Source organism: Clarias gariepinus, chromosome 14, assembly GCF_024256425.1.
Source record: "Clarias gariepinus isolate MV-2021 ecotype Netherlands chromosome 14, CGAR_prim_01v2, whole genome shotgun sequence".
Taxonomy (NCBI): Eukaryota; Metazoa; Chordata; class Actinopteri; order Siluriformes; family Clariidae; genus Clarias; species Clarias gariepinus.
In genome coordinates, this window is record NC_071113.1 from 12,240,668 (window position 1) to 12,265,188 (window position 24,521).

General features: G+C 38.6%; 1 protein-coding gene across 1 annotated transcript; it reads right to left on the reverse strand.

The window, feature by feature from the left end:
• Positions 1-2,037: 2,037 nt before the first annotated feature.
• On the reverse strand, positions 2,038-24,263 carry hectd2 (HECT domain containing 2). Its single transcript, XM_053511845.1, has 21 exons — positions 23,797-24,263; positions 22,923-23,049; positions 19,090-19,228; positions 18,884-18,986; positions 18,283-18,372; positions 18,051-18,115; positions 17,913-17,958; positions 16,933-17,042; positions 16,479-16,627; positions 16,252-16,375; positions 15,955-16,051; positions 15,142-15,249; positions 14,661-14,793; positions 12,282-12,370; positions 11,155-11,313; positions 8,514-8,588; positions 8,241-8,328; positions 8,039-8,145; positions 4,574-4,689; positions 3,681-3,824; positions 2,038-3,525 (listed from the first exon to the last, which is right to left on the reverse strand). The coding sequence occupies exons 1-21, from the start codon at positions 23,872-23,874 to the stop codon at positions 3,405-3,407; spliced, it is 2,268 nt and encodes a 755-aa protein (XP_053367820.1). The 5' UTR covers positions 23,875-24,263; the 3' UTR covers positions 2,038-3,404.
• Between the last annotated feature and the right edge of the window lie 258 nt (positions 24,264-24,521).

Consider the following 24,521-nt stretch of genomic DNA (forward strand, 5'->3'; position numbering starts at 1 on the left):
TTTCTGGATCTGGCTTCACTCCAAGGTGAAGAAAGAGAGGTATGATAAGAGGGTCCATGAAATTGTGATGTAAAGGTCACTGAGATAACAGTGAAGCCCTGTACTGCTGATGAAGCCCTCTGAATCTGAGTCATCTTTCAAAAAGGACTGCAAGCTCAATTTAAATATAGACGAGGCTCCAGATGTCCTGTACTGTACATCACTCTTCGCTTTAACAGATCGTGTCAAATATTTTTCCATAAAGCCTCTACAGTACAATGTACGGTTTGAATGGAAAAAAAAGTATAGGTGTAAATGAACTGGTTAGCTTAGAACAAGTAATACAGATGGACATAAATTTAAAAGGCAACTGTTAACTCAATAGCAAGAACCATGTAAACGGTCAAGACAGAATTAAGAAGAAATCTCATATTGTACTGTATGTACAGTCAATGCTGACATGATGGAATCTTGCAGTTGTTGCAGCTTTGTCAGCTACACATCCATGATGAGAATATCATGTTTCATCACCTCTCAAGGATGCTCTGATTCTGCAGACAAGCATGGACTGTGGAGGCTATTTGATTACAGTGAACTCCTTGTCATGTTCACGAAACCAGTTCCATCCTGCTGGAAGTACAGTACCAGTCAAAAGTTTGGACCCTCACTTTCCCAGGAGACGAGGTGAGGTATTAACCTAACCTACATGTCTTTGGACTGTGGGAGGATACTGGAGTACCCAGAGAACACCCACCAAGCACGGGGAGGACATGCAAACTCCATGTGACGGGAATCGACGGGAATCAAACCTGACCCAGAAGGTGCAAGGAGATCACTAAGCTAACCACTTAGCTAACCACTAAGCCACCTAAGTTTGGACACAAGTTTGGATTTATTTTCTACACTCAAGAACGATACAGATTTTTATTCAAAACTCTGTAAAAAGTCATATGGTAATTAGGTACCAACAACAACAACAATAAAAAGTCAATTATTCTTTAAGACCTGAAGGTCAGCTGTTCTGCAATATATCTTGCAAGAACAGTACTGTCAGGTGCATTTGTAAAACCCATCAAGCAACAGACCAACAAGTACATTTAGAGTTACCACCCTCAAAAATCACCAATTACCAGCACCTTAGATTAAAGCTGTTGTGCAGACACATCTCAATATCAACTGTTTAAACAGAATTATTGCATATTTTGAATGCCTTCAGCACTGTTTTACAATGTAAAAATAAGTAAAGACAATGGAATTAGAGGGGGTGTCCAAACATTTGACCGGTAGTGTAGCTGCCAGAAGATAGATGGACTGTGGTCAGACATGGTCAGCAACAATACTCTGCTTCAAGGTTTTGCATGTTGTGTGTACAGACTTGCTCTTCAGCATACCTTGGCTGTAATGAGATTGAGATTTGTGTTACAGTCAACTTACTATCAGGTCCAACCAGTCTGGCCATTCCCCTCTGGCCTTTGACATCAATGAGGCATTTGCGCTCAAATTACTGCTGCTCATTGGACATTCTCTGTTTTAGATCTCTGTAAACCACCACTGTGGTCGGGCACCAACAACCATCCCACATTCCAAATAATTTAAATCACCTTTCTTCTTCATTTTGATTCTTGGTTTAAACTGTACATGCCCAAATGCATTAAATCGCTGCCATGTAACGAGCAGTGTACCTAATGAAATGGCTGGTAAGTGCACATTACGGACATTACATTGTTAAAAAATGCAAACAAATGTAAATGACTCTCCTCAAATTCTAACCATACCTACAGTTTAATGAACTTCCTACCTAACGGGTTTATCCAATAGTCTATTTGCTTTGTTGGCGGCGTTGGCTGGCAGTCCACGTGTGCATTACTCTTACATGCACAAGTATAAAACAGGGCAGGCCCATCAAACAAACTGCACGCAACCTCTTGAGAAGTTAAGCTTGTCTGACATTCAAAATGTTTCTAGGCAAAAAAGATCAATATGAGGCTTAAATGCTGGCAACAAAAGCACTGCCCAAAAGATTTAGAAAAAAAAAAGAATTTTAGCCATCAGTGTTGCTGTATAACTTTAATCATTAAGAATGAGCAAAGTTAAAATAAATACACGGCAAATACATTTGTATTCAGTCATAAAACAGTATAAACGATAAAGTGAACACTTGCAATAGTCAGAGAGTTAAAGTGATGTCATGGATGGAGGCCAAAACCAGGCGTAACATTTTAATCCAAAGAACCGGAGATGAAATGAAAAAGGAAATACTTAAGCTAAGAGATGTTTACAAGTATTGAATGAACAGGGGAGAAAATGACAGTCAATAAAATCCCTATTTTATAAGCTGTAAAACTGATAGGCAAAAGCAAAAAAAAAAGGGGGGGGGGGGGCAGATGCAAAATAAATTAATCTTAACGTACTTAGCTGTTCATGTGTACCTCCGTCATCAGTCCACATTCTGTTCAAGAACAGCCAACAATAACTACCACAAACGATTTCTAATACAGGAACACACTATGGTTGTCACTTAGACAGGTACAAAAAAAAAAAAAGAAAAACGATCATTTACACCGTTCCTTTCCTTTCACTGAGAATACAAAAGGGTCGTCAAGACTTTCAGAACTTTATACAGAACAAGACCATCTCTGAGCATGAAAACAATCATGAGATTCAATTACAGAATATTTAACACCTATAACAGTCCAGCACTGGAGGAAATGGAGGCACAATTAGAGGAAATATCTAAATCAGTAACACTCTTACAATCTTGGTTATTACCAGGAAGTCGGGGAGACATATCACTGTCGTTTCAAACCCTCAGACCAGAGGTAGACTTTTTGCCAGGCTATTTTACACCTCGCTCTGGCCTATTTTCAGCCCTCCCCACTGCACAACTGTGGGATATTACATAACAACCCTGCTAGGGAACAGATTCAAACTGGCAAAATCACCAAGTTGAAGTCTGATATAGCAATTTCATCTGAATAGCTCTCTACCTTAAATACTGTAGCTATCCTGCTGATTTAGTTGGATATCGCAAATACAGTATATCACATGCGGATACTTTGTCAAAGCTACAAAACAAACCAAAAAAAAAATCAATTAAAACAGAAAGGTCCTTGATATACATAACACAATGCACATGACACATCTGGATACTTCTAGGCATACAGTACAGTTTAACTGGATTCTTTCTCGAATCCTGGTTCATGACAGAATTTGTCTCTTACCATTTACACACACGTACAACACAACATAATGTCACACATTACACAGCCATATCAAATGGCCAAAGGCTAGTGATTCTTCGGGTCTAGCTTTAAGGACAGCTACAGTGCGTAAATCATTTACCAAAGGGGCCTATTGTGCAAACATCGGACAAAAACACCAGCAAATGTCCATGGGTATCCGTTTCCCTTTAAACCATCATTACACTACTCCAAACCGAAGCCCTCGGCATTGGAAATGGCTATGGTAAGCTTTTGCCGCAGCTCTTTCTTGCTTTTGTAGGGTGGCAGGCAGATCTGGTTGAAGCATGTGTGTGAAACAGGTAACCTGAAAAGAGGAAATGACTCACATATAGATATATATATTTGCTTTATTTTCATTTGCACATATTTAACTCTTAACTTCATTAACACTAAGACATAAAAACTATCAATACACACACACACACACAAACAGAGCCTGATGCATTACTTTATCCGTACCAGTCTGTCGAAACCTCAATTTTCGAGATCTTGAAGTTGAGGTCTGCCATCCCTCCCACAGGAACACGATCACTTCCTGTTGTGAAGTGGAGAAGCCTCTTTTGCAGCTCCAGAGGAAAAGCTAGAACCACGTCCCAGAATGCACTTCATCGGAAAAAAAAACAAAACATTTACTTAATGATAATGACTCGCAAAAATCTAAAAGACATAGAAAGCACTGAAAGCTACAGTGTACGCACTAAGTGTGTTTTTATACACTAATGATGGTTTATTAAACCACATTCCAAATGATGCAGGAAGAAAGAAAGCAGTTACGAACTACAGTATTTCAGGAGAACTCATCAAGTGCCGTTTAAAGTCACAAAGCCATTGCATCCGTGCAGTATATCCACATGCATATGAAAATTTATTCTTTATATCACCATTCAACATTTTACCTCGATCATGATTAATAAATGTTTGTTTTTTCTCCTCATCGTTTACTGACAGGTTTCTCCTGTAAATATGTTCAACTGTTAAAGCTGGGATGTTTTGTAAATAAAATATGTTTTCGTAAATAAAAGACTTCTCTTCCATATTGCTTCCATGTTGCAGACTGGATGGAGGAGTCACGTGACTACACACACATGTACTATGTTTTTAATGGGACAGTACATGGACACACACTAAGAAAATAAAAAAAAATAAATTAAAGGAAAATTAATCAAAACCTACATTTAGAGCCTTTAATTGGCGTGATCTTGTCCGTGTCAATTATTAAATTATGATTTCTTTCTATAAGAATTAAAAAATCTGCTTTACATAAAACGATGACTTGAATAGTTTTCTTAAATGATGGTTATTCCATTAGCGGGTAGACAGTAAGTGCTGTGACCCTTGCAGGTCAGTGTTACCGGATGGTGGGGTCTGTCTTGCTGTAGCCCTCATACTGTGCCACCCTCTGAAGAGAGCTCATGTCCAGATTGGGGCTGCCACACACCAGGATCTCAACCTCCTCTGGCCTCAGGAGCTACAATAAAAATAAATGAAGTTAAACCTTTATTCGTCACGAATACATTCCTGCAGGGTGAAATTCGTTCTTCACATATCCCAAGCTGGGGTCAGAGCACAGGGTCAGCCATGATACGTCACCCATGGACCAGATTAGGTTTAGGGCCAAGCTCAATGACCCAACCTTGGCAACTTGGTGGAGTTGGAGCTTGAACTGTGACCTTCCGAGTAGTAACTCAGAGCATTAACTACTTAGCTACTGTACCACTGCTTCCTATTGCAGTAATGCTTGTAACAATGATGTAGATGCAGTAATGCAAGTAAGCACTAAATGCAATTACATAACACACACTCATCCGGCTTAGTTTTTTCTTTTCTTCTTCTTTTATCTTTTGACTCTGAATCTTTTGGTACTTCAGCTTTAACTATCATCATATTAGAAGTTTTAAGTAGTGCTACACCCTTTTTGTTGCACATCTGCATACAGTATAATGCCTTTAACTCTACCAAAAGGCAAGGCTTGGTCTGCTTTTATGATGTAACAATTGACCTGCAAAAACACCATGGGAGTGCAATCTCATCTGACATCTTCCCTCCCCTTCTCCTAACACCAGAGAGAGAGAGTTATTGCTTTCTCACCGTCTCTTACATAAGCATTTAAAGACCCAGGGATTTAATGTGGTCAGCTCATCTGATCCTTTCTTTCCCAGCATGACAACTGTGCATTCTGTGTGTCTGACACACCCACCGCAACTAGTGACCCGACAGAAAAACACTCAGAGTCAGAAAGCTCCAGAAAGGGCCAGGGTATGCATTTGCACAGAACTGCAGATTTATTGCTCTTTCTCTCTCTCTCTCTCTCTTTTTGGTCAGCTGTATGCTTACAAGAGCAAACTTGGACCAGACAATGCTTACCATATTAGGAAGTGTAATTTCCAGTCTGAACATGGCCAAGATAAACACAGGAAATTCAAGACTTTTTCGAGGCTCAGTCAGCTTCAAATCATGCGCTATTAAGAAACCAAATATACATATATATATATATATATATATATATATATATATACATATATATATATATATATATATATATATCGACAAATCTACCAACAAGCTGCTGGGGCTTGTGTTGTTTCTCTACGTCTGAATAAGTGATGGCACACTGAAATTCCCAGCACTCATACACTACTGATGATTCATTAAACCACATACCAAAGTATGCAGGAAGAAAGACAGCAGTTGTAAAGTGCTGTTCTAGTCACAAAGCTACTGAAAATCTGCATGAAAAAGGCAGCTTTGTAAAGCCTCTGATTAAAATGCGAGGCAAGGAGTCTGGGGTTGAAGTTTTCATTGCCTAGTCATGTATTAGTTCTACACATCTCACTGGCATATTCCTTCCATGCCGGCCTGGAAACAACTTCAAACCAGAGCGCTTAACACTCCCAATTCTTTGGAGTATGGCCAAGCGAGGGGGTGGGGAGAGCAGACACCACACACACACACACACACACACGCACCAATTACACTGTCCCGAAATCAGCTAGTGAAAATGTCTACATCAGCCATCAGCTCTGCTTTGTACCTGCCAACCAAAGCACATTTTTAAACATTATATAAACTCTTATTTATGCAGTGTAACAGAAGTGCGATAACGTTTTTGACCGTGCCATTATTTGCTTAATAAAAATGAAGGCCAAAAAAAACATGGCCTTGGGCATTAAGCCCAAACAGCTCCACTTTGGTCTCATCTGTCCACAGGACATTGTTCCGGAAGCCAATGTCAGATGCAGTTTTGCAAACCTGATCCATGCTTTAATGCTCTTTTTAGACAGCAGAGGCTTTCACCCTGCAACCAAACAAACCATACTTGTTCAGTCTTCTCCTAATTGTGCTAACATGGACTCTGCTATTGAACATGCTCAGTGAGGACTGTAGGGTCTAAGATGTAGCTCTTGTTTTGTTTTTTGTATTTCTCTGAGGATTGCACAATCTGACCTTGGGGTGAATGTGCTGGGATGCTGGGATGTCCGCTCCTGGGAAGATGTCAAATGTCTTGAATTAATCCCACTTGTGAATAATCTTTCTCACTGTAGAAGGCTAAACTCCAAATTGTTTGGAAATGGTTTTATAACGCTTTCCAGAATCATGTTCTGCAACAACTGCAGCATCTGGCTTCAACTTACCCTCTTCATATTCTTGAACGCACATTTATGACGGGCACATGTACACTGATCAGCCATACCATTATCACTTCATAACATTAACACATTAATATTGATGACTGATTATATACCAATAAACTGGTGACAGGATCACGGGCACCCAAAGCTAATTTATTGGAACCTACAAAATACTGGATATAAAGGTTTGTTTTCATGTAATGTCTGATTGGTATACTATACATATACATGAATATATGATATACATTAACGTGAGACATGGCTCAATCACTGTGATGCACAGTTTTAATCTTGAACTTTGGTTACTCTGTATAAAGTTTCAAATCTTTTTCTTGTCCCCTTCTGCCAAATTCTCTAGTTCCCCTCAAGTTCCCAAAAACATGCTGATTGGTGAGGTGTGAGCGAGTGTATGCATGGGGTCCTGCAATGGACATGCTTTCCATGGAGGCCGTAGTCCTGCTTCGTGCTCAGTGTTTCTGGATCCACTGCAACCCTAACTAGGAGAAAATGCTTTCTGAAGATGAACAAATAAATAGATAAATGAATTAATTAATTTGGCGAAGTTTTTTATGATAATATTATTTTGGAATTATATGGTTTCTATCTCAGTTTCATGCAAAAATCTTGCATTTACAAAGAGAGAAAATGATTTCATTTAGCCTTAGGGTCAAAACTTTTTTTATGCAAAAATCACAGGTTTATCAGCTGCAGCTTTTATTTCCCTTTTGATATTTCCCCCATTTTCTCACACTTTCTAGCCAGCTCTCTCCTATCACATAACAGCTTCCAACTAGGGAGGGTTTGGGCCAACAAATGTTTGATCAGCGACACGTGAAGCCAGTCACCAGTTATTTATAACTGCTGGTTGTGCTGGGTCACATGGCATCATACCACACTCAGACGAGCGCTATCTGATACCCTCCTCCACATCCAGGTCCTGACAGATACCCGTTATTGGACAGTGACACACTGACTAATGATGAGTGACAACACTGCCATCCAGTTCATGCAGACAGAAATGGGCAATACTGCTCTGTAGTAGTATGAGAAAATCATTTAGTCTCCAATAGTTTGGAAAAATCTTAATTTCTGTCATGGTTTATTAAAATGTGTGACTATTTGTTACGGTTAGTAATAGTTATATAGATCCACAAGCACACACAGACACTAAAAGAAAGTTTAACTCACCATCAAGGCATTAGAGGCACATACACTGTGAAAGCCATGGTAGAAAGCAGCAAACTGTCTGTAAATAAACTTATTCAGCAGGAAATCGATGTACAGCTGAACGTATTCTGCGCACAGGGATGTACAAATAAATAATGCATTACTGGCACATTGCTAAAAATAGTGGATAAAGTTTGTAAGACATTTAGTCCAGACCTCTCACCTTTTCTGTTCTGGTTAGTCACAGGAATTTTATCCCCACCTGGCTTGAGGTTATATGACTTGACTACTCCAAGTTCTTCTTGAAAAACCTGCAAAGACAGACACTAATATTGTTTCCGGCACAACTTTGCTCGCTCAACATATAGAGGAAAAGTGCGAACAAGCCCTACGGTGCAATCTAGGGCACCCTGAATATCCTAAATAGCCTTACAGTCTGTATAGTTTCTCAGAAACCTGCACTGCACAGAGGCCTGTCTGTGTGTGAGCCAAATACCTGAAAGGTCGTATAGAAGTCCTCTTCCACATTTCCCTCGTAGCTTAGTAACTCGCTGAGGCCGTGAGCAAGATCCTAAAACAGAAAGACTAAATGATCAACTTTAAATCAAGAGGCACCATCGCATTGGAAACAGTTCTACTTCCATTATTAACCTTTTACAACAGTTAATCTACAGCTGTCTTTAATTGCATATTAAATTAAATTAATAAATTAATAAAAAATAATTTATTTAGGTAATCAATATGTTTAAAAACATATCTGTTTAAGTTACTTCCTGCTTAACAATAGAAAACAGTGAATAAAGTGAAACAGAACCACATAAGGTATTTCATCCACATGAAACCATGTGAGTCATTTTAATTCACACCTCTGCGCTGAATAGAAAAAATGCACGGCATGAGGTGGGGATTGACGTGAATCGCGGCGACATTCATTGTCTCACTCCCTTCTATTATTTAACCGAAAGTTTTTCAAGTGGTTACAGCGGCAAACTTTTATGTGAGGGGGTTAACATAAGAAAGCAAACAACGCACAGAGATACTCGGTTACATAATTAGGTTTGAGGCCAAAGGCTTTTACATTGAACATCTGGTTTACTTAAGGCTGACTCAGCAAACAAAAAATAAATAAAATTTAAATTAAATAAACAAAACATGGAAATGAATGAAAAAAAATGTCAAATGTGTAAAAATGTCCATTTAAAAAGTCATAAGTGGAAATGTCGCACTTTAAAAACAAAAGAGACTTGTTTCTTTCACTTGTTGCGTAAGAGCAGAAAATAAAGTTAATCATAAGGCTCCCTCTAGTGGACTTTAATTAAAGTGACTTAATTTTACCATAATATTTTATTATTATTATTATTACAGCATACACATAAAACACTGCATTCTGGTAGGGTCCTGACCAGTTTTTTGTTAAGCATTTATTATATTGTTTACATTTCACAATTTTTGACTTTTCATGTAATTTATAGGAGCTAATGCATGACTGAGGACAGGCTTATCAGGAGCAGTAAACAGGCAGTCAGCATTGGTGCTGTGCTAATGGCTGCAGAAACAATGCACCATCTGGAGGCGACACTTTATCAGCGGAAAAGGGAAACACACTTGTGCTGCCTAGTGACAGCAATGCACCAGAACAACAAGTAGGACCACAACAATACCACAAGTGCCATTTGCAATGACACGAGGTTGCTCTCTCAGACACATACAATAACTAACAGTCCTGTGTACTGCCATGTGTGGTTAACCAATGCATATGTGAATTCTGTCCATATTAAATTTTGCCAGTGATATATAGATTATATGATTGAACTGGCCTGTATAAGAACTGTGTTAGGGCTGGCAGTCAAATTTGCAATTAACTAAGATAACCAAAAATGAAAACAAAATAAAACATTTTTATTAGTTTATGTCCCTATTCATGATTCACTAATATCGGTCAAAAATCTTTTAGCCAAATGCAGCAATTGTTTTTATAAAAAAACTCTAACATTATATTTTATATCAATATATTAATTATTATGCCAGAGATTGTTTTGCTCCAAAATTTGCTCCAAATTTTCCTACAGAAATTTTTTGTTTTACATTGTTTTTACCCTGGATGGATAAAGATGGTGAATCCAGACTTCCATTTTTTTTTTTTACTTTTATAACAACAGAATCTGGCTTAAAGATTTTAATTTAGTTTCTGGTAGAGTAACTGAGTAAACAGCTGGGCTCTTAAGGCACTAAAATATACTTCAGGAATAGACAAACAAATAAAATATAATTACATTTACATACAAAAATGTATAACTTTCCCTTGTCCCAAAAACGTCTGGTGTATGTGCGTGTTTACACACACACACACACACACACACACTACTACTACTGTAGAAAAGTCTTGATTAAGTCTAAATCTAATTTAATAATGTAAAATGACATAAGGAAAAATATGTTTCAGGGAAATAAGCTGCTGTTTTATTGCACCAGTCTGACCATCTGTCATCATCTGCAAATGTTTCTCACTAGTTCATGTCTTTAGTATTTATACTTGACTGATTTATTGGTCACTGTGTGGCTTAACAAACTAAAACATTCATCTGAAACTGGTCAGGTACAGGGACTGGACTGAAAATAAGAGCCAAAATCTTGCCAAAACTGAGGGCCAAACAAGTCTTACAGGAAGCCTGGAGAACTATTCCTCAGGACTATATTAAAATACAAGAAGGTCTGGCTCTTTGGAAGCAGAATATGAAGATATAATGGTGGCTCAGGACTTTTGCACAGTGCTGTAACTGCAGTGAAAACAGCACATCAGCAATCTTGTAAATCACACACATCCACAGCATATAGTTTAACGATGTAAGCATGAAGTGCGGCTTTCAGATCCTGAGGATAGAACTGTGTGTTAGAATAGATGATTGTATAGTTAGAATAGTCATTTTAGTCAGCCTCCTTCTGTAATTTAGGTGATTTCCACTATACCAGCTTTGCCTTGACTAAACAAAACACATGCTACATCTTGGATGATTTTACGGAAAATAAGAAAAAAATATGTGTACTTTTTTATTTTTGCCAGAAGCATTTCTTCTAAACTGCAGGAAAGCGGTAAGAGTGAAAACCAAAACACTGGATGTCACAGCTTGTGTACATACAGGCATGATTTGCTGCAGGTCGTCCAGGGTGAGGGATGCCATGCCAACAGGGGCATCAAGGTCACATGGCATGATGGGAGGAGTCAGCAGCTTCTTGTAGACGCAGGGCGGGAATCGGATGTCCAGGGTGATGCTGTTGTATACGGCCAGGCCCATGAGCTGAGCGCAATGTGGTTAAGAGTGATCAGCTGAAGAAGTGAGCCGAGTCTATAGGCATTAGTCTTTCTTTAGCCTGTGCACTTCGCTTGTTCCCGTTAAATGTATAACTAGCGCAGATACAGTCCTTTAAGATACCTACTACTGCACTGACCACACTATGGCCTTATGATTAGTGTACACAGTGAGATGTACAGAAAGAACGCCCAACAGGTGTATTATACATTTAGAAAGAGAATGTGAAGAGGCTGTTCCTTAAGTGCTTGCAGCTGCAGCTGATGGGACTCCTCCATGTGCTCTCCATATGCACACAGTTCTCTGAGAGAGGGCAGTGGAAAAAGGGGGAAAAGGAAAAAAAGGGAGGGGGAGGTAAAAAAAAAAAAAAAAAAAAAGCTGCCTTTTAGCAGACAGAGGGAAAATTTTTCGTAATGGCTCGAGCATTGAGCCAAGACAAAAGCCAGCCCCTGTGCCGTTCCAAACGAGACAAAACCAAAAGAAACCTTTCATTCATTATCCTTGGCCTATGTGACACAGCGTTTCTGGGTGTACTTTTTGGGGCTTGAAACGCTCTACAGTGGGCAAGCTCAGGGGAACATACACACACAAACAAACCTGGCTGCCTGAGTCAGTGGGGATGATTATGTCAAGCTGCTGTCTCCTTCCCTACCTTATAGCAGGCGAGATATGGACAGCCCTGCCATTTCATTATGGCCCACGCACTTCAGCGTACGAGGCTGTGAGCAGTCAGAAAGCATGACATATTGTGCATCCTCAGCAGTGAATCAAACTGAGGACTAATGCTGAAAATAAGCATCTGTCCCGCCCTTTGCCCCGCGAAAGGGAAACTTTTTACAGGTTCCACGAATAAACTGTGGATGTTTCCTCTAAGTGGAAGCAGACTGTATGTTTATGGGTTATTTAAGTCTTCCAGCACCCATGCACAGCTACCTATGCAGCAAATGAAAGGATACAGCTCCAACCAGTCTGTATTCTGAGCAGTTGTCACACTTCCAGTTGCTGAACCAGTGGCACTGAGATTCCTTCACATATGTGAACATGCCTGTGAAAGCACACATGGAAGCACTGTAAGTCTTTTTTGGAAGTAAATTCCTCAAAGCTGAAAACAGAAACCTGGTTTTAAAGGGCAGTCTGAATGCAAGTACATTCCACTAGTGATGACTATATAATCACAGATATAACCATGGAAATGATTTGCCTGTATACCATATCATGTACATCATAACATCATAACATCATATCTGGACATAGGCATGTTTCTATTTATACATAATATAAATACATCACATTTTTTTTGTTTTTAAATAAAGTTGACCAGGCGTTCTCAAAACCTGTAACCAGGGAGTGCTTAACTGTAACATCAATTTCATTAGGTTTGTTTTTCAAAAGTGTGGAATAATATTCTGACTATTTATTTGCAGCCATAGAGCTTTTTATTGCTAAAAATTTTCCACTGACAAAACACACTGAGAAGGTCCGAGCAGACATTATTTACAGGCTTTCTGAGTTACGTCGTTTATGAGTGACTGAGGTTTTTGTTCAATCTTTTCAATTCAACATGCTATAACTATAACAACTTAATAATAAATATATAATATATAATAAATATAATAACTTTAATAATAATGGGTCGTAATTTCCAACACTGTACCATTATTATATATACACCGATATATAACATTATGAATACTGACAAGTGACGTGAATAACATTGATTATCACTGTACAGTGGCACGTGGAAGTTCATCAGATATATTGGGATTTTTTTTCTCCCTACCGTTGATGTGTTGGAAGCAGAAAAAAAAAATTGGGAAAGCAAAGGGACTTCGACGACTTTGACAAGGGCCAAATTGTGATGACTAGACAACTGGGTCAGAGAATCTTCACAAATGCAGTTCTTGTGGGATGTTCCTAATCTCAAGTCATAAAGACCTACCACAAGTCATTTAAAAAAGGAAAACAGTTTAACTGTGGACAAGGTTATGGGCAACCAAAGCTCTCTGATATATGTGATGAGCAAAGGCTTCCCTGTGTAGTCCAATCCAATAGATGGGCTACTGTAATAAAAAAGAAAAAATAATAATAGAAAGGTGTCATAATACAAAGTTGATCACAGTTTGTTGCGTGTTGCGCTGCGTAGCCAACAAGTGATCACGGTGCCCAGCTAACCCATGTCCACCGTCGGAAATGCAGACAATGGGCAAGTGAGCATCAGAACTGGACCATGTGGCAGTAGACGAAGTTGGCCTGGGTTGATGAATGACATTTTCTTTTAGATCACGGGATTGGCGGGGAAGGGGGGCACAGTGGTGTAGTGGTTATTCAAATAAAAATTGGAATTGCAATTTAGTGTGTACCCTGCGATGGATTGGCACCCTGTCCAGAGTGTACCCAGTCTTTTGCCTTAAGTCTCCTGAGATAGGTTCCAGACCCGCAGCAACCCTGAATACAGGATTACGCGGTATGGACGATGAGTAAGTGTATGATTGGCGGGGTTGGTGTGCATCCCTTTCCTGGGGAAGAGATTACACCAGGTTGCACTATAGAAGGAGGGAAATCTGCTAGAGGCAGTTAGATGCTCTGGGCAATGTTTTGCCAGTAAATCTTTGTCATTCATGTGGATTTTATTTTAACATCTACCACCTACTCTACCTAAACATCGTTGCTGAACAAGTGTACTCCTTCATGGAAATGGTATTTCTTTATGGCAATGTGGTCTTTAATCAGGATATTGCACACTGCCATACTGCAAAAATGGTATAATAATGGTTTAAGGAGCACAACAACAGGTTCAATGTGAAGACTAGGACTCCAAATTCTCCAGATCTCGATCCATTCGAACATCAGTGGGCTGTGCTGAACAAGCAAGTCTGCCCCATGGAGGCCCTCCCTGACTACTTACAGTACATGACTTAAATGATCTGCTACTGATGGCTTGGTGCCAGATACAACAGCATACCTTTAGAGGTTTAATGGAGTCCATGCCTTGACGGGTCAGGGCTGGAGTGGCGGCAAAAGGGGACCTACCCAGTATTAGGCAGGTGGTCATAATACATGGCTCTAAAGAGCACTTAAACCTTCCTAGCATTGAATAAAAATGAAGTCATGCCTATTTAAACACAATTTTGGTCGGTCATTCAGTAAAGCAACTGGTGTTCTGGTTATTAAGTTGAGTCATATGTGGTCTACATAACTGGAGAAGACATTCCCAAGCAAGTACCGAATGAATAAATGATGTTTTGTTTCATAGCTGTACGGAGTGAAGAGTTCGAATGACCTAAGATGAAATCATTGCTGAGCATAAGCACAGTTGGTTGTTCTGAGCATCTCACCATAATCAGTGTGAAAAATCTGTCGAATCAGGAGAAGAAACCATTCCTTTGTGAGTCCTCCCATGTCCAGGCCAGCTTCTCCAACAAATGTTACTTTTAGCTTCTTCTTCAAGTCTGCTCTCTTTCTTGAAAGCTATTAAAACACACACACACACACACACACACACACACACACACACACACACACACACACACACACACACACACGCATTTATGGTGGGGCCATTTTTCCAAATTAAGCCCTAGCCAGACTTAGAACTTTCCAGACCAGACTATACTTGGTCTTCGCCAAAAGTACCCTCTCTCAGTCGCGGAAAATAAAAATGTTGAATACAATGCTGCTTTGAACGAAAATATATAATGCGTACAAAACCACTACATTATTCTTACAGTTCTGTAAATATTTCTTGTTTCAGAGTTAGTGGTAGGAACTGAAGAAACAGACAGGCGCTGTCCATGTTCTGTGAGCAAGCGCTATTACCTCATCCAGTGAGTCACTGACCAGCTGCAGACGCCTCACTTTAATGTTGAGAAAAAGCAGACTCATATCCACCCTCTGTCTGCGAGAGACCTTGTCCACCAGGGTTTGCTGCAACCGAAATAAAAAGCCACGCATTTGATTATTTACCACTCTTAATCTGGAACCCTGTTTACATACATGCTGATGCTCGCTGGCACAATCTGTCTTAGGAATTAATCTTTATGCTTATGATAAATCTCGGTGGTCTTTTTGTCTGTGTTGACTTCCTAAATGCTTGAGTGAAGCTGTTATTTTGTTCTAATGATGAGAACACAGTGTGAATTTCCTTGCTCCTGCAAGACTGTCTTTAATCCAACAGCCACGAGTCTGTTTAGCCTACGCTCTGGTCGCATATGTTTTGGGAGGGAGCTTGTGAGGATTTCACCCAAAAAAAGAACATCTCAGGCTGCCCCACCCTGCACAAGACTGTATTAGATTATTTATTTTTTTCTTATAGTAAAATGAACCCTGTTTGACTTAGGCATTTTACACAGTAGATTAACTTATTGATCATTAATACAATTGGGACTTTCTACAAGAAGAAAAACTTTTACAGTAATTTAAAGAAATCACAGAACTTCACTAGGAACAATCCAAGTACAGACAGCTTAGATAAACAGTCTTGAGTATAGACGGCCATAGAGCAAGCATCGTATCCCACGAGACCCTTAGGACTAAACAATCTAAATCCTTCGTTTCCACAGTAACGTTCTCTGCACACTCTGGCAGCTCTGCCGTGAAGAGAGGAAATGACAGGGACATGCAAACTCTTACCCTGGCCATACTGATCATCTGTTGCTCAGAGTCTCTTTGAATAATAGCTTTCTTCACCACTGTAGACAGGATAAATGGATACTGGCAGAAAGTAAACCTGTGCAAAGTGCAAAGTGTCAGACTTATGATGTTAAACTTCATAATCAGTTATGACAAATAGTTTTGTATCGAGTTAAGCAATGCTCAAGAGGGTAAACACAAGTTCTAGACTTTTTCTAGTTGGAAACTCAAGACAAAACAGGAAAATGAAGATACTGTAACATCACTCGGTTTGAATTATATTTTTTTCTGCCACACCTGTTGGAATTTCCATGCGCTTGCCACGTCTGGTAGTCCTCCATGAAGTCAATGTGGTCCAGTGTGAGATTGTAAAAATCAGAGAAGGGGATAATGGGAGAAGGGGAAATGCTGTTTGCGGCATCTGAACACACAGGACAGAGACGGGTTTGATTCTGTCCCAGCACAAAGCAGCAGGCATGCTGTTGAACTTTTCCCTCAGTCTGGAACTGCTTTTTCATACTCACTGAGCAGGGAGAGAACCTTGGTGGCTGAAGGGATCCACCATGAGCACTTGGACATGGGCGGTAGCTCCTCTGGTTTGGCAGGGAACAGACGTGTGGTGATGAAGAGCTGTAGGCGTTCCACCAGCTGCTTAAAACGCTTCTGAGATAGCCTGAGAAATAAAAAGCTTTCCTGGTCAGACACTCACATTGGAGCTTTTTAACTCAGAGCATTCTGCTGTTGGGGAGATTCAAAAGTTAATAAATCACTTAGTCTTATTCACATGCTAAAATTCTAATTTAATCTTAAATTAAATAAAAATCCCTCTTTTGAAATAATTTTTCAGTCCTTACATAATCCCCACATGCCTTTATAATTTAGCCTTTTGAACTTTTGGTTTTGTTTTGTGAATGGATTCCTGAAGCAGCCTAGACTGCAAGAGGCTGTGACAGAAGGAAACAATTCTCAAAGACTCACTTCTTAAACCAGTGCATGAGGAAATGGTGATCTGCTTCAGGCAGCGTCGCTATTTGCCGCAGTAAGTGAGCATAGATGACATATGTGGCTGTGCTGGTGTACTGAGGATTCTGCAACAAAGAAGAGACGTTCTGGAGCACTTCGAAAAGGAAATATAACTTTTCGCTCGGGCGCTGCAGAAGAAGGTCTGGCTCTTTAATAAAGAGTGCCGTTTCAGCGGAAACCAGTGATTCCCCCTCCAACATGACCTCATCGGTTCCTCCAGCACGGTCAAAAAGAAAATCATACCACAGACAGACTCACATTCGCGGCAGACAGATCAATGCAATAATTGCCTTCGTCTTCCAATCTCACTCCATCCATCCAATCCATGTCATAGCACTGAATAAAAAACCAATTTTGGAACAAAGAAACTTCAAGAGATCAAGTTCTCCAAAATATACACATATAAAAAAAAAAACTAAGTGAAAACTGATGCATGTTGAAAATTCTATTTTTACACTTCTTTCTGTTAGACTTTCCCAGTTATTATCCTGTTGCTTTAACCTTATTTGGACAAACCAGAGCCAGTCCATGCTGGTCATGTGTGAAGCAAACACTTAGCTCATGACATACATATATATGCTCAGACAGTCTGCCTGTAGCTATGGCTGGAGTCAATGGGCCATATGGTGAGAGAGGAGATCTAGAGTTTCCTGCCTTGCCTCACACTTTGATATGGCCACCAACACAACGCACAGCCAAGCCTGAGCCAGATTAGGTAGTAAATTACTCTACATTTAGTATATACCTATACATGTGTGCAGATAAGCGCATGATTTAGGACAGGAAATTACAGCTATTACTGAAAAGTACAACATGCGCCTGGGTTATATAATCAAGGTAGTTTTTGAATAATAGTTCAGTTTTGCACAATGACGAGCTCAAAATAGGAAAAAAAAAGTTTTTTAGGTACAGTTTATAAAAAAATTAAGTGTTACCTGCACAAGGATGAAATAAGCCCTCAGGTCGTCCTTTGTCCGTGGTCTAAAAGACAAAGTGGCGGCTCAAATCTTCTCTGTAACAACACGTCATTTCACAGGTTTTAAAAGCTCAGGGAGGAAAAACACAACACTCACCCTTTCCATTCCCTTAATAAGCTATTAATGATTCCCTTCAGGACAGATTTCTGGGTATCAGGGGGCTGTGAATAAGGAGGTCAGCAATTACAGGTCTGCATTCTCAAGGCGACTAAACAAACAACTAAATAATGATTAAAGCAATCTGACACACGATAGGTCTTTGTCTGAAGCAAATGTAAGAAAGTGAATTTATTTTCTACGCGCTTTTTTTCTTGGGTTCATTACGCACCGTGTGAAGCAAAGCGTCATACACAGCATTGACAAATTTGGTGTTAATTCCTGAGTCTTCAATAGTGTTGAATGGAGCATTTGCTTCTCTCTGGGGACAAAAAAAAAAGAGAAATCTGATACTAAAAGAACACATCGTCACTGCTTTCTAATCTGAAAAAAAGTGGACAGTTAATTATTATAATTTCTGTATGATACTATGTTATGGCTGCTGTTACGAATGCTCAGATGTACTATATACTGTAGTAAGGAGGTCCCCTGTAATAAGATCAACACTCTGTATATAAACCATATGCAGGTGCTCTCTCTTTTATTACTCTCTGAATGAGCTCATTCATTCATATAGAGGCCTAACAGTAATGCTGGGATTTTCCCTTTCTCCTCTCACATGCGTCAGAATTTCAGCAGCTCTCAGTAAAAACATTTGCACAATTCAAAGGCAGCATTGAAATGAACTGCTTTAACACTTTACATTCTGCTAGGCCTATACACTTATTCTGTATTAATTTAACTAACAAATTTAACCAGATATTATTCTTGTGAAAAAATAAAAAATAAATAAATAAAAAATCAAACAACTAAGGGCAACACAAACAGATTACCTTAAAAGCAGCATTGAGTTCCAAGAAGGATTTGAATGTGGTCATATAGAAATCATGGACATGCCTCCAATCACCTGAGATAGTTGCCTTTTCAACATCGTCTCTGGATTAAAACAAAACAAGCACTGTTAAGTGTGGTTTCATGCAAACTATTTCTGAGAAGAATAAGAAAAAACATAAAAGCCCAATAGGCTGGAATCCCATACTGAAACTCTTTGGCAGTTTTAGTTCGGGTGGGAATGATGGGATCGGAGATGAAGCGGGCTTTAACTTCTGGAGGTAAAACATCTATTGAGATTCGCTGCTTCTGTCGAACATCTGGATAAATTGGAGGAAGTTCTCTCACTGTAGAGAAAAAAAGATAAACATAAAGTGGTACAGTGGTGGTCATAAGTATTAAGACAATATACACCATATTATGGTAAATATACTGTAGATGAGTTCGCTTTAGTTCTAGCCGAAGAGCTAAACAAGTGAAAAACTGGATATGTGACAAATGGTATTTAGCTTCTGGATCGTCTTTTTGATATTTAATAAAACAATATATAATATTGTTATAACATTCTTATTTATTAAAAAGAAATTAACACAAAAAAGAAAAATATCTGAATCTGTAACATTCTTGACCTTTTTTTCAGATCTTTTCTGTAATTTCTTAGAACGAACAAAAAAAAAGCCTACTATGATATAATTTGTCACAAAATGTATATTATACTACTTTAAAATAAAATTTTCTTTTAAACAATACAGCAAGTCCCCTACACAGGAACATTTGAGTCACCTACTTGTTTAATCAACATGTTTAATCACAGAAATTAGATCACATGTCCAGCATACATTGTCACGTGTGTGCACCGTGCATTCTCTGCATGTGACAGTGTACTGTACTGTATAAAGCGCAGGAGTGCAGTACAAGACCAGGAAGTCTGAAAACAAGCATAAAGGCTGTGGCGATAAAGAAGAAGCGCCTAGCAATAACGATGGAGACGAAAGTGAAAATAATTGAAGGGAAATTGAACGAGATAAAAAGATAAAAAACATAAGAGTTAAAATTCAAGATCAGCATTTTATGAATTACTCAAACCAGGTCATCTGGTAACAACATACATGCCACATTTAACATTACAGAGATCACATGTTTTCCTCATTCTTTGATCGAGAAGCAATGTGAAGGTCTAAAATGAAGTTAATGCAGAAAGACTAAAACATGCAGTTCCTCGACTGTCCACTGGGAAACTGTTCCAGAAGCGAATCAATCACTATAGAGCCTTTGTTAAAATGCTAAACGTTACAACAGAAATCAACATGTTTACAGCTTTACAGATTTAATTCAATATTTAATGATTTCTAGAAAATTCTGTTTATCTGTCTTATAACATTCTCCTTTTGTGGGGATTAAATACGAGGTTGTACACAACCAGATCTTACAACCAAAATAAGACAGATGGTTAATGCTTATAACGAACTCAGCCTTTGTACCGGGATAGTTTTACCCAAAACTTGATTGCCTATGTTAGGAAATATTGGCTGTACGTGCACAGCAAAACAAACTCACTCAGAATGCAACAATTAATTTTTCCGGATGCAGTTTAAGACACAAAGCCTTAGGAGTCAACCTGGTTTGTGTATTTTTACTCTCTGCCTGTACAAAACCGAGCCACTTCTTACTCCAGCTAATGCAGCAGTTTGTCCCAGTGGTTAAACTATGAAAGTTTAGCAGCAAACGGGGTCAAATTGGAGCTTAATTAAACCTTAAATTCAGCTGCAAGGCACAAAATCCAAAGCATCTCTCTCTCTCTCTCCCTCAAAAGAAAACACTGGTTTAGCCAGTGATTTTATCTCATCTCATGTCATCTGTCTGCAGTCAACGGACTGTGTGGCAGCACACTAAGGAGTCAGGCAGTTAACCAGGCAAGCTTATATACTCTGTAAGTCAAGCTTGGGAAGGATATTGTGAATTGAAGAGTCATGTTTGGTGTGTATGTGGTTTAAATAGTTGAATATTATTTAAATAATCCCTCAAAAATGTTTTATCACAGTTGCTTGAAACATCCATTAATACATAAAAAAAAAAAAAAAATCTTTATTCCAAATCAGAATTGATAAAGGAAACAGTCCTCAAGGAGCTCTTGGAGTGTACCAAGATTGCTTTTACAAATGTCAGTTCAGTTCAGTATTAGATATTACAGAAGAGGTTCAATGCTGTTATTCTATGGTTGTTAATTTATAAACAGCGTTTTGGGGGGAAAACCCTACTGTACATTACTTACAAATGCGTATGTCATTATAGTTACCAAATAAGACAGAAAGTATCCTCATGATTACTGTATTCCCTTCCTTATTGCATGTGCTAATCACTGTATAAATTTCATTTTTTTTTTTTTTTTTTTTTATAAATTTGGATTTTGCTGATGACTTTAAAGACAGAATACCAGATAGTTAAGCAACTGAACATGAGCAGAAGTGTGTTGTTGAGAACCGTTTTGGCCACCAAAAATGATGTGCTGCTAAGCAACAAAGTACCGAACAAACAAATATTGCTTAAGTTTCTTACTGAGTGCACTTATAGTTACTTATACAGTACCAGTCAAAAGTTTGGACATACTGGTCAAAAATGTGGATTCATTTTCTACATTCTAGAACAATATTGTATTTTTTTTCTTCGTCAAAATTTTAAAACAACACATGCGAAATTAGATAATTAAGTCACAACCAGGACAACCATAACAGTCTTTTATTTTAAGACACAAAGTTTGGCTAAAATATTTCTGTTTTAAAATAGTTCTGTTCTTGCAAGAATACTATTTACAAGTGCATTTGCAAAACCCATCAAGCACTATAATGAAACTGGCTCTCATGAAGACCATCCCAGGAAAGCAAGACCAAAACTTTAAGGAGAAAATGTTTCTGGAGGGAAAAAAAAAATCATCAATTTCATCACCAGCCTTAAGCACAACTACTAGAATAACTGTCCTTTTTACTCAAGGGCAACTATCAATTAACATACCATGATTAAGAGACAGCACAAATTACAGTTGTTGCTCTCATATAAACCCTCAAAATACAGGACATCATAAGATAGTGCAGCTACTCGAGTAGAAGCAGTGATTCTACAAAAAAGCTACTATTAAAAAGTATATAATTATGTATATATATCTGAGTCCATCCTCTACACTCGCTTCAAAACTCTGATTAGCTGTCTGCCACACTGACTGTGACACACTGATCTGCAAGGCTTCTAAAACAATCTTTGATCTAAAGGAAAACACACACACACGAACACACACACACACATCTGCTCACAGTACTGAGTTGTTCATTAATTCATAGCAGCTAAAGAGAACTCTTTGAAATGCAATTAGTATTTGGTCTTGTGTCAAAGCAATGCCTTTATATTGTATGTGCATATCATTTCATATTAGGCTGACCTTTGCTTGAGTGTTTTCATGCCATGCATCAAAACACAGGATATCAAAGCACAGAATTCACAAATCTTTATCCTTTTCTAATCATGAAATCATTTCAGGAGGTGACAAAAAAAAGAGAATAAAATATTTTAATAAAAATATTTACATTCAGAGCGACTTACAAAAAGTGCTTTAAGTTTACATCATTGGATACATACTTACACTGGGTTAAAATATAGTTTGTGTGTGTGTGTGTGTGTGTGTGTGTGTGTGTGTGTATATATATATATATATATATATATATATATATAAAGTATAAATCTGTTTTTCCTTCTTAAATATAACACCAATAATCTGTGGTCACCTCAATATCCTCACTTTCAGCATGTATCTTACTGTTTAGTAGCTTTCAAACTGAATTTCATAATCATGCACTTGACAGGCAAAAAAAACAAACAAAATTTAATTAAATAAAATAAAATTGAAATTCCTTTTTTAAACAGTTACGGTGGTTAAAAACATCATAACAATGATTTCCCAAATGTCATAACATATTTCCAGAGGATCAAACGCCAAAAAAATGCATCTTTTTCAAGAACAAACACAGCGTCAGGTGTGGTGTCATGGCTGACCTTGTCGGATGGCAGGTAAGAGGAGTTGTGTAGACAGACTGTGATTGCCCGACTCTCGCTTGTGGTTCAGGGTGGAGATGAAACTCCCATAAGAGGCGAAAGGTAGCTTTGGTCCACGATCCAAATTCTGTCAGGAAAATGAAAGATGCATGAGTTTGTTTGAATTGGGACCAAACACGTGCAAATTAGAATGTGAGCTACCGTGAACATTACAATTAGAGGTAAAGCACCAATTTACTTGCAGAACGCAGGAGCTGGACACCTGAATTTGATGTGCTGCGGAGTGTAGGAGGTGAAAAGTAATGGTTTAATCAGTTTCAACAGCCTGTAATTTCAGCATCACTATTTACCAGGCCAGGCAAACAAAGCGATGCTTGATGCAAAAAGTGCAAAAGCCAAGAGAAAAAAGGAATAATAAAGGCAATACAAATAAAATAACTTCTTTCTCTTCTCTTATCTTATTCTGATCTTATCAGAAGTAAATGTCTGGATGCTTTCTTACAGAACAGAAAAAAAATCAAGTGTTGGCCAGATGGTCCCACCCATGTGCTTTAATTAGTAACAGACGTTTTATGCATCAGGAAGATGGGTGACGATTTGGGGTAGATGTGTGATGTAAAATGTTGCAATTTCTAAAATGTGTACAATGCATATAAATATAAATCTAAACTTAAAGCAATAAAACTGAAAAAGCAGTTGATCTCAGTTTTTTTTTATTCTTGCTCTGTTTATTAATATTCATAAGGTCCAAAATCCATAATTTTCCTAACGTCGGAAATTTTCAACTTATCAATCACAACTTTAAAAGCAAGTTATAGTGAGAAAGCTACAATAAATAAATAAATAAATAAATAAATAAAACTATGAGACTTACAGGGTTTATGATGGGAGGAAGTCTGTCTCTGTCTCTTTCTTCCAGCGGGTAATTATTTTCACTCATATTTAGATGCATTTCCTCCGATCACGATTACATGGCTTGTTTTGGTTGGGAAAATAGAAACTTTAATAGCGCAGAAAAATCCGAGTCTTTCCGTCGGAGTCGGAGTGTAAACACTGCGCTGCAGCAGCTGGCGCTCGCACTCGGTACACGCTGTTCCTGACGGCGAGCAGGTGAGTTTTGGAAGTCGTCACTATAACCGAAAAAAGATGCTTTTTTTCTCTCTCTCCAAAGTCGAGAATCGAACTAGAGGTCCATATATGTTACACAATAAAACAAAAATACAAACGAAAAACTAAAATCTTCGCGATGCGAAGCTGCGTCAGTTCTCACGGTTGCGTGAGTTTAAGTTAGTGAGGCTGAGCCGAGGCGCGCCGCTGCGCTCCAGCTGCTGCTGCTGCACTCCGCCGCCATGTTGGTGAGGATGAAGCTCGCGAGGAGCAACTTGGTAACGGTCGCTAACGTTACGTCACCCCGAGGGCGGGGCTTTTTTCAGTGCTGAGTCAGATTTATTGGGAACGGTTTAGGTAATGGTAGGAACACAATAGAACATGATGACATCATTCGAAATAAACAAGTAAACGCACATACTAATAGCTTTGAATGAGGATTTAAGTTCTGACTCCCCCCCCCCCCACCCCCTCTGAATTCCTTAAATACTG